At 40.3% G+C, this 13,159-nt stretch overlaps 1 protein-coding gene across 2 annotated transcripts in view; it reads left to right on the forward strand.

Moving 5' to 3' along the window:
• Positions 1-13,159, forward strand: part of LOC311026161 (ryanodine receptor 1-like) — a 43,505-nt gene that overhangs the window by 21,307 nt on the left and 9,039 nt on the right. Inside the window, exons 68-90 of one of the 2 annotated variants that reach the window (XM_084029522.1) lie at positions 5-135; positions 225-545; positions 640-880; positions 994-1,081; positions 1,172-1,264; positions 1,733-1,747; positions 4,229-4,399; positions 4,622-4,681; positions 4,805-4,939; positions 5,040-5,152; positions 5,241-5,337; positions 5,418-5,527; positions 5,617-5,668; positions 5,773-5,865; positions 8,846-8,945; positions 9,232-9,311; positions 9,395-9,471; positions 9,572-9,645; positions 11,097-11,114; positions 12,213-12,293; positions 12,401-12,489; positions 12,797-12,925; positions 13,001-13,105. In XM_084029522.1, the coding sequence (XP_083885648.1) occupies positions 5-135; positions 225-545; positions 640-880; positions 994-1,081; positions 1,172-1,264; positions 1,733-1,747; positions 4,229-4,399; positions 4,622-4,681; positions 4,805-4,939; positions 5,040-5,152; positions 5,241-5,337; positions 5,418-5,527; positions 5,617-5,668; positions 5,773-5,865; positions 8,846-8,945; positions 9,232-9,311; positions 9,395-9,471; positions 9,572-9,645; positions 11,097-11,114; positions 12,213-12,293; positions 12,401-12,489; positions 12,797-12,925; positions 13,001-13,105 (2,473 nt within the window). The remainder of the gene's footprint in view (positions 1-4; positions 136-224; positions 546-639; positions 881-993; positions 1,082-1,171; positions 1,265-1,732; positions 1,748-4,228; positions 4,400-4,621; positions 4,682-4,804; positions 4,940-5,039; positions 5,153-5,240; positions 5,338-5,417; positions 5,528-5,616; positions 5,669-5,772; positions 5,866-8,845; positions 8,946-9,231; positions 9,312-9,394; positions 9,472-9,571; positions 9,646-11,096; positions 11,115-12,212; positions 12,294-12,400; positions 12,490-12,796; positions 12,926-13,000; positions 13,106-13,159) is intronic. The other variant, XM_084029523.1, reaches the window with a different exon arrangement.

Raw genomic sequence — 13,159 nt, forward strand, 5'->3', positions numbered from 1 at the left:
ACAGGCAGAGGCCAGCTCTTGGAGAGTGTCTGGCTCACCTTGCAGCAGCTATGCCAGTGGCCTACTTAGAGCCCCATCTAAATGAATTCAATGCTTTCTCTGTCTACACCACAAAGACACCCAGGGAGAGAGCCAGTGAGTGCATCAGCCATTCCTTAGACTTTTCTGTCTGACAAAGTATTTTTTCCTGAATTTCATTTATTTTGCTACTTCTCTTGTGAAAGTCCTGGGCCTTCCCAATGAGGTCCAGGAATTATGTCCAGACATTCCAGAGCTGGATGCTCTACTAAAGGAGATTGGGGACTTGGCAGAGTCAGGGGCTCGTTATACGGAGATGCCTCATGTGATTGAAATCACTTTGCCCATGCTGTGTAACTACCTGCCCCGCTGGTGGGAAAGAGGACTTGAGAACTTCCCTGAGATGGAGAACCAGATCTGCACTGACGTCACATCAGAAAGCCTTAATCAGCTGCTGGGCAGCATCATGAAAATTGTTGTCAACAATTTGGGGATCGATGAAGCCTCTTGGATGAAGAGGTTGGCTGGTGAGCACCATTTCAAACTCTCTTAATGTATCACATTGATACCTTAGCAAACTGTTAAGAGGAGTGATATGTCCCTGTTTGTTTCTTCTCATAGTGTTTTCCCAGCCAATCGTCAGCAGGGCGAAGCCAGAAATGCTCAAGTCCCACTTCATCCCTACGATGGAGAAGCTGAAGAAACGCACTTCAAAGGTGGTGGCTGAAGAGGACCATTTGCGGATGGAGGGAAAATCAGAGGGGGATGAGGAGGACGGCACTATACGTGATGAGTTTGCAGTCCTCTGCAGAGACTTGTATGCCCTCTATCCTCTACTTATTCGCTATGTGGACAACAACAGGTACAACAGCAGGAATTTACGAACCCCGGCATATTCTACATTTTCAACTGTGAATCGTGTTGTGTGAATTGTTGCGACTTTGGGGAGCCTGAAGGTAATTTCTTCTGCTCCAGGGCAAGATGGCTGACATGCCCAGACCCAGATGCAGAAGAGCTCTTCCGAATGGTTGGAGAGGTCTTTATTTTCTGGTCCAAATCTCATGTGAGTATGTTAATTAGGCCTTTGGATGTAGCCATTTGTTGCAGCTCATATCCTCAACTGTACAGTTTCCCATTTTTCTCCCTTTTATAGAACTTCAAACGAGAGGAACAGAACTTTGTGGTGATGAATGAGATCAATAACATGTCATTCCTCACCGCTGACAGCAAGAGCAAAATGAGCAAGGTGAGTTAGTTAAAGGCAGAAGGTATAGTGTGAGTTCTCAAATCAGGCATATTGTGTAACAAGTTTCTTCTTTTCTTTCTTTCTTTGTGCTCAAGATTTTGTTACTTTAACAGCCATTTTCAGCCAGGTATAAATGATCATTTATTAAGTATTATTACCTTCAGTTTATATATATGCAATATACATAAATATTCAAAATATCAAAATATAAGCATCGCAGGCTTTAATCCAACAAAGCAGTCCAACAAGGCAATTTCAGTGCCTAGGTTTCTGGTAGTTTCTCATTTTGTATGTTCTTTTTTTTAATGTCCTTATTTATTGGGCTTCGTTAAACATAGCCACGCCTTCAATAACTTTTGAAGGTTTGATTTGAATTCGCAATATTTAGAACAATAGCAGTTGTGTTAACAATATTCTCTCTTTGGCTGTCCCTTGTCCTCTTCTTTTGGGTTGCGGCTGGGTTTCCAGGGCGGGGACTCAGAGGTTAGACTTTGTTCCTGCACGACCGCTGTGCTGACCGCATGGCACCTCACTTTGGGGGAGCTTTTCATCAACCTCTCCAGCACACTGGCACATCTGATCCACATATCCACAAACAAGCACACTTACTTTCTCTTGCACACAGACACACCCAAAGACCTTCAAATTCCACTCAGGATGGAATGCCCCAAGATAGCTAATCCAGTTCCAGTGACAAATGTTTTTCTCTCAATGCAGCTGCTTAGTCATGAATACTTTGCATTCTATTTAGAGTGGACCAAAAGTCACTTAAGAATTTGTCATTGCTATAAATATATAGCTATATATATTTATAGAATATGAAAATCCTAGCCAAGAGGTCTCTTCAAACGAGCAACAGCTGGAGTTTGGATCCACTTACACTTCTCATTTGTATTGCTATACCGCCCTGAATAAGCCTTTGCACTTGTTTACTGACACACGGTCTTAAATGGGATCACCCTATGTCTTACACAAAACTACTGATTTATTTTTACATAGACTTTAACCAGTACAACATGATATATAAGGAAACACTCTAAACAATATGCACTAGGATGAAACACACATTATTCTCATAAAGGATCACTGGACAAAAGGGGGGGCCCATCTCTGGTCCATCCCCAGTCCTGCCAGTGTGTGAGGGGGGAGTCTGGAGGCGCTTGATGAAAGTACTCAGCTGTAGAGTTGGGCTCATGGCACTGGGCTTTACACCGAGCTCAACATGGCAGTGAGAGCACAGTGCCATCATCCTGTCACTGAGTTTGCTCTTTTTTTAAACATAGTTGAGGTGGAGTCTTCTAGTATGTCTTTTGTTTCTTTTCATTGAAGGTTGGTTGACCTGTAGCTCTTGTAATGCAGCTTTTTACCACTAGGGGATGGTGTTAGTCTTCTCTGTGCTCTTTCTTCTCTCCTCCCTAGAAATGCCATGGCACATCATGGTTTAGTTTCCTTTACACTCCCTAGTATCCACTAACACATAACAAGGATCCTTCATGCCACTGAAACAGATTTTTTTAAACATGTGTTGGGTTCCCTCTTTAGAATGTGCTCAAAATGACCATGGACCTAACCAATACATTAATTCACTCTTATTATCAGTATTATTCCCCAAAATGCTTTGCACCCTGTTTCCCCTAGTCCATAACACACTTGCGTCTGACACTGAATTGAAGCAGAAGCAGTGGCTGATGCACTAAATTAGTACATCTGGCACCGATAGTGTTTGTTATTTAACTTGGATAGGGGGGCGTAGGGCCTCCGGGATTGACTTAATTGTACATTTCTGAAATTGACACCCCAAAAAGACCCATAATGAAAAGATTTCTGATGGAAAGCCTGTATCCGGCCTCTTCTGTTCGCTCCATTTCAGCCTTGATGTATGTGTCTGAATTTTGAATTTGAATTAATGAACAGACCTACCTGCAAAATAAGGCAAGCTAAGTTTTACACTTTTTTTAGGTAAAAATATAAATTAGAGTAGAAATATCCTGTTACCTATTCATAGAGCATGCATTTAATAGACTAAACATTCATATTATGAAATGCATTTATATACTATATGCTCTCTCATTCATTTTGCACATCTTGGAGGACTCCAGAAAGAGCAGATAACAGAAGGACTGAACTCTCTTAGAAATGGAAACAGGAGTTCAGGAGGCGAGCACAGGGACATGTCCCATAGTCTAGTTCTTTTACAGTCGTGTTTTAACAGCCTGCTACTAATAGGTCTAACTCTAATTTCAAGTTTTGTTCTGTAACTTCATCTAATATTTTAACCTTTCACGAAGGGCTGCCATTATTAAATTGATTTCACAATTAGAGAAAAGGTTTGTTTGAGCTTGTTATCCCTTTCATGGAATGCTGAATGGGTTGTCACTTGAATGCTATCAGTTTTCTGTTGCATGTTTTGTAAATGCAATTTCACTGACTTAATTTCTTATGAGAGCCATTCCTTTCAGCTTCCCTTTACCCAAGCCAGCCATTCCCCCATTTTGCCCACACATTTACCCTCTACTTACCAGTCTGAGCTCAGAGAATGTTTCATTACACAGGCAGTTGGCAGTAACACGTTTAGAATCTCCAGTGAATGTAGCTGGGTATTTCTACATGGAGAGATCTATGGTTTGGATTATTGCATAATGAACAGCTTGAGGAACAGTGCTCATTACTAAAAGGTAGGGTGAAGGTCAATGGTTAGTATAAAAACAATCACCCACTCTGTGTGATGTACAGTAGCATATACAGTGCATAGAAGCATCTTTTTTCTCTTGTCGCGCTGCATTCATTCCAAGCATTATAGGAAAAAATAGTTCACTAAGGAGGGCTTGGTCTATGAAAGTGACCGCCTGGCAATGAATCCAGACTGTAATGTGTTTGATACAGAGCTGTGGAAACTGCCGTGTCATACCTCTGGCATTTTATGAGATGCTGCGAATCCTTTTTGGCTATTGTCCCTTTTCTCAGGCTGGTGGCTCAGATACCGAACGTACCAAGAAGAAAAGACGCGGGGACCGCTACTCTGTGCAGACTTCACTTATTGTGGCTGCCTTGAAAAAGATGCTTCCCATCGGTCTCAACATGTGCTCTCCGGCCGATCAGGAGCTCATCAACTTGGCCAAGATCAGATACTCTTTGGTATTTTTTTTATTTGAATGTACTAGAGATGGAACCTAATTATGTCTATAATGCATTATAAATATACTGATTATGCAATTTAATCTGCTTCTAGAACTGTATAATCATAATTAGAAGCAATTATAAATATTCAAAATGCTTTATAACAATAATAATTTCACATTATTATATTACAACCCTTTTCAGGGGCAGTAGTGGTTAATAAAACATTTTACTTTACAGAGAGACACTGATGAAGAAGTAAGAGAGTTCCTGCAGAACAACCTTCATCTTCAGGGAAAGGTATAAATTCCTGGCCTGTTTGCCCAATAGTGTTTCATTTACTTCCAAGGAATCGGATTGGTGATAATAAATAATGACTCCCGATACAAATCAGACGGCTCTGTGTCCTTTTGTTGTGTGAAGGTGGACAACCCATCCATGCGCTGGCAGATGGCCCTGTACAAGGAGATGGCAGGGAAGGCCGAGGATGCTGACGCTCCCGTGAAAGTTGTCAAGAGAGTGCAGGAGGTTTCTGCTGTCCTCTACCACCTTGAAGTGGTGAGTTGCTATTCTCAAGCGTAAATGTATTAACTGAAGTAGGTGCATACAGTCTCTCCAGCACATTTGAGTATAATAAAAAATACCTTCTGTGGTACAGACAGAGCATCCGTTTAAATCCAAGAAGATGGTGTGGCACAAACTGCTGTCCAAGCAGAGACGCAGGGCCGTGGTCGCTTGCTTTAGGATGACGCCACTATACAACATTCCAAGGTGAGGAATATACATCCAGTGTACAGTATGGGTGTTCACAAAAAAACTACATATGAACGTGCAACTACACATTTTTTTTGTATTGCAGGCACAGAGCTTCAAACATGTTCCTTGAGGGATACAAACGCAACTGGCTGCACTCGGAGGGTTACTCATTTGAAGACAGGATGATAGATGACTTATCTGTGAGTGTTATCAATGGTTTCGTCAGGATTTGTTTCTTCTCTTTGCCTTTTACCCACCTTTCTCTCCTTGTACATCACAGAAAGCAATGGAGCAAGAGGAAGGAGATGAAGAGGAGGAAAGAGAAACTAAGCCAGATCCTCTCCACCAGCTTATTCTGCATTTCAGTCGTACTGCTCTCACAGAAAAGAGGTTTGATAGGTCCTCGCTGATACGGCAATATCAAAAACGCAGTAATGTTAATCCGTGTTGACCACTTGCCTTCTCTTTCTCAATTTCAGTAAACTTGATACAGACCATCTTTATATGGCATATGCAGAAATTATGGCAAAGGTGAGTCATCACAAAGGGTTTTGACCAGGCATAGACGTTTATGCATAATGTGCTTTTAAATCCTCATGTTTTTTATTTCCCTCCCTTCCTCTGCATTTATTTAGAGTTGCCATATTGGTGAGGAAGAAGAAGGGGGAGAGGATATGGGTGAAAATGCTGAGGATGAGATGTCCTTTGAGGTGCGACAAACAGAACTGGTAATGGGCGGCCAGGGGCTGGGGACCAGGAACACAGTGGAGCGGTAGCTCTCAACGCATTGAGTGACCTCATAATCAGAACATTACTTCACAAGCACATCTCTCTCTGTCTCTCTTCTCTGTTTTGTCTCATTACCTCATGTGTCTGTTCTGTTTTGCTGTCTCTTCTGTTCGTATGTTCTGCTTCATTCACTGTGAGTTACTTGAGTTAGAAACGGACCCAATCTGGATGTTTTTTTATTGCATCAATTATTAGATATTCCCTAATCTTTTCGCAATGTCATTGTACTCCAATTTTTAACCAGCTCTGCAATGATTTAAAAGTGCCATTTATTGTTTCAGAAGGCCTATTAGTCCTGTTTAAATGTTGTGTGCCTTGAATCTAGATTGGGTCTAATTAGATTAAATTAATTTGTAAAATGTAACTTAACATCAACAATATTAATAAAGATAATCAAAATACTAATCATCACACTAATAAAAAAAATTCACTTCAAAATCAGTCATCAACTCAGCTTGATGGACAATTTAAATCCAGTTGGATAAAGTTTAGAAAATCAGGCAATGTGCAAGAAAAATGTAATTCAAATATTTTACTATTACAATGTAGCCTATCTCACTGTCCATTCCTCTAGTTTTACGGCGTACAACTCATAGAGTTAGAGTGGACTGACAGGGCTTGTTGTAATTTATGGATTACTTTGAAAAGAAGCAGCAGCTGCCGCTGTGCTCGCCGTTGCCACACAATGTAGTCATTGATACATCCAGTGCTGCCTTTACCGTTAAACGCAACTGGAGCTGTACTATTGAAAAGATAGTACTTTGTTTGACCATAAAGAATTTGTGCTTTTCCAACACCTTCTTTATCACGTTAAACTACTAAACTATTTGCTCTGTAAAGATATAGTGGAGTAATGTTTACCTGCGAGTGAAATCACTGCCCCTCCATGTCTTCTTTTAAGAGCTTGTCCTTGCTTGTTGACATAGCCGGGCCGGCCACACGTGCTGTTAGTGCATGTTTGTGCACGTGAGCGTGCCTCACTGGCTTGCTCACGGTTGCCACTGTGCACTACTCTCATGTGACAATTACAGCTGATAACCCGTGTCATCATTAAAGTAGCACCAGCCCTCCGGTTCAGGTAAACACTGTTAGCACTGTCAGCAGGTCTGCTGTAGTTTGTACTGTTAGCGCTGTTAGCACCATTAGCTACGACGTGAGAGGCAATTGAAATGCCCCCAATCTCGTGCTATGCACCTTTAAAGGCCATTCAAATGGAAATGATTGTGAATGTGATTTAACACAAACTCATTGACTAGTGATGTCATTCTTCCGAGTTTTTATTGCTGTCCCATCGTTCTTTCTCTCTTTCTCTTTCCCCATGGCTCCATGTAATCCCTCTCACCTTCATAACACCAGTCTTCATTAACTGAATGCGGCTAACCAATGTTCCCTATCCCCACTCACATAGCGTACTGACAGACTACAGTGAAAGCCAGTGTAGAACGTGCAACACTGAAAGCGATACTTTCATACACATACTCATTATAAGCAGTCATATACAGCATACAGTACATAGTTCATAATCAGATTCAATTAGATAGTCAGGAACTATAGTTTGAGGTCCAACTGCACGACACATAGTGGGTAGAGCATGACCAGGCATACGTGGGTGGGTGGGAGGTGGGGTTGGAAGTGGGAAGGTGGTGGGTGGCTGGTGGTGGTGGTGGTGGTGGTGGGGGGGGGGGGGGATTTAGGGGTCAGAATGTGGGATGTTACAAGTTGACCTGTGATGTGGCTGAACAGAGGAATGTCGATTTGTCCTCTGAATTCAGAGATATTTATTTGATAGCCATTGCTTTTCATTCCCAGTTGGCTCAATACTATAAATGAAGAATTGTGCATTAGCACAACTAGAGATTAAAGGCCCAATTAGAGCCAAAGTAATGTTTTTTGTAATTATTATTATTATAATTCTGAAATGCCAAAGAAATATCTCCGATACAGAGGGATTACAGGTCTTGCTCAAAGTGTCTTATTTGCAGGGCTGCTAAAATAAAGACACTTCGCTAAACTATATAGCTAAACTGCTTAGCTAATGGGGCTGTTTCCTGTAGTCTAACGCTTGCTCCAGCCAGCAAACGTGAAGAAGTAGAATAACAACTCCATGACTAATAAAGTTGGGTGATTGAATGTGTGCGAGAGTCAGGAACCTTAAATGGACAGTAACAACCTTTAATGCAAATGCTTGTAAAAAAGACACTGTTGCTGCACATTGCAGAGAAAAAAGATATGCATTAAGTCATACAAAACAAAGCATGACATCATTTTTATTAATAGTTAATTCACAGAACTTACCAATTGATAGATACTTTCTCTTGAAAGATCACTTCATGTATAGATGCTTAATGCTACAGTTACGGAACCATTTGAGTGATAAATGGTAAGTTGATTAAAAGTAAGGGAGTGAGTGAAAGGGCAGTGAATGTGAATTGAAATTGTGAATATGAATAGATAGAATGGAGAACTAAAATAAATGCCTGGAGCCGGTTGCAACAGTAAGTTTAAGTTCCTATATAAGTGTGTAAGCTGAGTATCAATACTTTTTCTTTTTCAAAGAAAAAAGGTTTTGTTTCGATGCTTGCCCCGACAGTTCTATTCTAGATGTATAAAGGTAACTCTGAAAAACATTCTCTGTGTATGAACAGAAGACACATGATATCATGTCATGTAATAAGTCTGTATGAAGACGTATCTTAAGTTTGAATGGTGCATTACTTTGAAACTAATAGTTACTAAGAACATAAGAAGGATTTAAGATAGATTTTAAACGGATTAAAAAGCTGGTGCAACCCAATCCTGGTGTATTCATGACTGCCATTGAATATTTAATCAAACTGAAAGAGTCTACTCCTATCTATTTATATTCTCTGTGTGAAATATACCAGCGCCGAGTGCTCATCGTGTTTGTGTCCACCACAGGAAAAAGAAATGGAGAAACAAAGGCTCCTGTACCAGCAGTCCAGACTTCATAATCGTGGTGCTGCAGAGATGGTCCTGCAAATGATCAGTGCCTGCAAAGGTAGTCTTGCTCTACATCTTACATTTACATTTAGGGCATTTAGCAGACGCTTTTGTCCAAAGTAACTTACAATAAGTACATTTTTCGAAAGAAAGAAACCACAACATATGTAATAAAGTAAGAGCGAGGACTCCTTAAGTACAACAGTGCTGTGATCAAAGTGCTACAGGTAAGAACATAGAAGTTGTGCTATGCAGAGTCGAGGTGAAGTCTGAACAGGTGAGTCTTGAGTCTTTTAGTCTTCAGTTCACTCTTGCAAAGTTTCTGACTTTGTCTTTTCATGTAGGTGAGACCGGACCAATGGTAACTACAACCCTCAAGCTGGGTATCTCTATCCTTAACGGTGGAAACAGTGAGGTTCAACGGGTATGTGTTCTGAAAACATTTTTAATTTGAAGTTACCTTTAAAGAAGCATTTTTTATGGACAAACTTCCCTCTTTTTTATCAGAAAATGCTGGAGTACTTGAGGGATAAGAAGGACGTAGGCTTCTTTTTGAGTGTCCAGGCACTGATGCAGACATGCTGGTCAGTTTTCAATCAATTAACACATTTTTTCAACTTTTGAATATATAATATATAATATAAGAGTGGATATTGCCTTAAAATGGGTTTATGTTCTCTACAGTGTCCTGGATCTAAATGCCTTTGAGAGGCAGAACAAGGCAGAGGGGCTGGGCATGGTTTCAGAGGAGGGCACTAGTAAGTCTACATACTCTTTTCACCCGTATCACTTTTTCACACCTAATAGGGACTGGGAGTAAGATACAGCAGGCAGGAAGGTCCTGTGTTGCATTTTCAATGAATACAGCCAGAGGGCACACTTCACCCTCCCGTCTCTGCTTGTGTGTGTGTTGGACTCACAGCCACTCTGCACAGCAGAGGAGAGAGAGAGACGCTGTGTGCGGTTGTTACAACCCGTCAAATATGGCCGCTTTGTATCTGATAGAGCTAAAGTAAGCCATGTGCCCATGGAGAAATGCTTGTTCCTTGATATCAGGCAAAGCGACAAGGTGGCAGTATCTGACATCCTGAAGGGGCTGCACACCCTGTTGGTTGGGGGTTACGCCCAAAAGGCTGTTTGCCAAGGCCCAGAGGTGGCACGGTCTCTGTAGATACAGACACCACATCACACTAGTGGGTGCTGATCGAGTGGGGTTATTTTTATATCAGTCTAATCATTTTTTCCACTGAAATTCTTGCACATTATACCTCATGCATTCACAATAAAGTACACAGTCACCAGCGATGGGACACAGCGGCACCCCTGTAGTACGAGCAGCTGAGCCTGCGCAGAGCATATTTAGCATCATGGTACAACCCTTTATCATCTATACAGATGACTTAAAACAATGTACACAGATATATTTATTATTTTATCATTTGTGCTCACTTTGCAGCACATTTTGGTGATGTAAGATTAGTAACCGTGCGTTACCAAATACAGGTAACAAAGTAACAAGTAGGCCAAAATGAAAAAACTGGCTTGTGCTTTATGTTCACAAAATCCCAATAGATTAAATTTGTACAATGTAGATTAGAGGCAATCTGTGCCAAAAACAATTTCATATTTTTGAGTAACATCACTGATGTACATCTTGGAGGAATAATTATGGAGCAGATTGCGTTGCTCTCGCCAGTATCGGAACAGTCAACATGAAAAACCCAAATCAAGAAATGGCTGCTTGAGTGATGGGTTTTGTTCATTTACTGTCAAATAAGGTATTCGCTTCATCACAATTAACATAGAAAATAAATTAACTGAGAAGAAAGAAGATTCATTATTAATTAATAAGGCATTCTGAGCATCTATTAATTAATCTTCTTGTAAACGTTTTCCATCAGCAACATTTACGACACACATTTTGATTTAATTGAATGATTCGTTTCCTAACATGAAATATTAACACATCACGGGATTTTTAATTGAACTTGAATTAGTTCAAGTTTGTAGTTTGACTTGTTGATCAACTTTTTGTCATCTAATTCTGGAGGTTCATTTGAAAGTCTACCTAAATGAATTTGCCATGGAATGTTGTTAATCTTCGCCCTCCTCATCTCTTAGTCCTCTACTGTTGTCAACACACTGATCCTCTCTCCCTTCCCCACGATCACTGCCACCTCTCCCTTCTCCCTCCTTTCATGGTCCTCAGAGTTGAACCTAGATCGGGGTAAATCATATTTCTCTCCATCTGCCTCTCTGTTCTCTTATTCCTCTTCCTCTCCTCTGTCCCTCTCGCTCCACCACTTCTTTTTTCTAACGCTGATATTCCACAAAGAGAGGATTGGATGCCTCTGTCCATCGTTTGTGTTCAAGGCCCGTGCGCCTCCTCAAGTTTCTTGTTAATTTCAAAAGACACTAAATGGAATCTGCTCATGAAAAACACAGAAACCTTCATGAAAAATATAATTTCGTGAGTAGTGATGGAGCTCTTCATTTCACAACCTTAATACCTTCTTTCTTTCATTTGCTCAACTCTTCAATATATCATAAATCATATCATGTGCTGGATTCCCTTCAACATCTTGATGGACAATCCAACCTCTCTGACATTTAACTGCATTAGAGCAGAGTCGGCGTGTGCAGCATGATTCTGTGTGCCTGTGTGTGTGTATTCATTACAGCCAGTGGTGGACTGGGATTTTAAAAAGGGCAAACAGGCAAATACAGGAAACCATCTTAGTGGAATATTTCAAACTGCAACAGGGATTTTATATCGGATACTAAATGTTTTTTTTTATTTTTTATAATATTTCTTTTTCATATACATGTAAAATAAATGTACAGGTTGATTAATCAGCCCACCAGTACGACCCCAGATGCACCAGTTCACCCCTGACTACTGCAATACTTTAACTATATTTCTATCTATCTGTACCATAATGCGTTATTGTCTGCTTTGTTTATGTTAATGTGACTGTATGTCACGTATGTTTCTGTTGATTTTGTATTAACCTTATGCATGTGATGCTGATGCCATTTGTATGTTGTTTGTCATTTGATTGTATGTTAGATCGTTGTCAGACCACAGGCATTTCTTCTACTAATATCATTTATATCATTTAGTGTGACTTATTCTTTCATTTATTATTTAAACTTAAAAAAAAAGGAAGCAAACTCGGTCAGAGGTTGTTATAACGATTTACTGCTGTCTCGCTGCCTATACTGGCAAACTGTTTGTAATCAACATTTTACCGCTGTATGTCATCTGATCTCAACCTGATTTTAGGAAGTAATTCATCAATTTCGTTTTTCTTTTTCTTTTTAGATGAGAAAGTGATGTCAGATGACGAGTTCACCTGTGACCTCTTCCGTTTCTTGCAGCTGCTTTGTGAAGGTCACAATAATGGTGAGAATTACTCAGGTTTCAAATGAGAGTACATCAAATTCAAACAATCATTGCAATCATTGTCGAGTGCTACTACTTTTTCAAAAGTGATTCCTGCTCTGCTGCAGATTTCCAGAACTATTTGCGGACACAGACAGGCAGCACAACCACCATCAACATCATCATCTGCACTGTAGATTACCTCCTCCGACTCCAGGTGCAACTTTTCATTTAGTTTAAAGCTGGTGAAGGGAATAAAGAATCAAAAAATAAAAGTTTGAAAGGTTGGGGTTTATAACTTTGCCGTAAATCGTGAATTTGAAGTAATTTTATAGTTCCCAAAGGCTTTTTATTTGTTAGCTCAAAAAATCAAGAAAGTCAGACGATGGAGACACAGTAAGTACTTTGTAGAGAGCATTTTAAACTGATTAAAAGGAACCTTTTACCCCAATAAAACATTCTTGTCAAAAAGTATTTTTATGACATGGGAATGCTTTACTTACCTCTCATTTTTTTCAATCAAGGAGTCTATCAGTGATTTCTACTGGTATTACTCTGGCAAGGACATCATCGACGAACCAGGCAAAAAGAACTTCTCCAAAGCTATGACAGTAGCAAAACAGATTTTCAACAGCCTCACTGAATATATTCAGGTAAAATGTGACAAGTCAGGGATTTACACTAGTTTGTTGTTCATCATGTGTGTAACACCATGTTTCTCCCTCCAGGGCCCATGCACTGGCAATCAGCAGTCCCTGGCACACAGCAGGCTGTGGGATGCTATTGTCGGGTTCCTTCATGTCTTTGCCCACATGATGATGAAGCTGGCACAGGTACGCACATACAATTCACTCAGTTATGCTTTCCAGATGACAAATATTTTACAC

This window comes from Eutrigla gurnardus (genome assembly GCF_963514095.1).
Source record: "Eutrigla gurnardus genome assembly, chromosome: 15".
Classification (NCBI taxonomy): domain Eukaryota; kingdom Metazoa; phylum Chordata; class Actinopteri; order Perciformes; family Triglidae; genus Eutrigla; species Eutrigla gurnardus.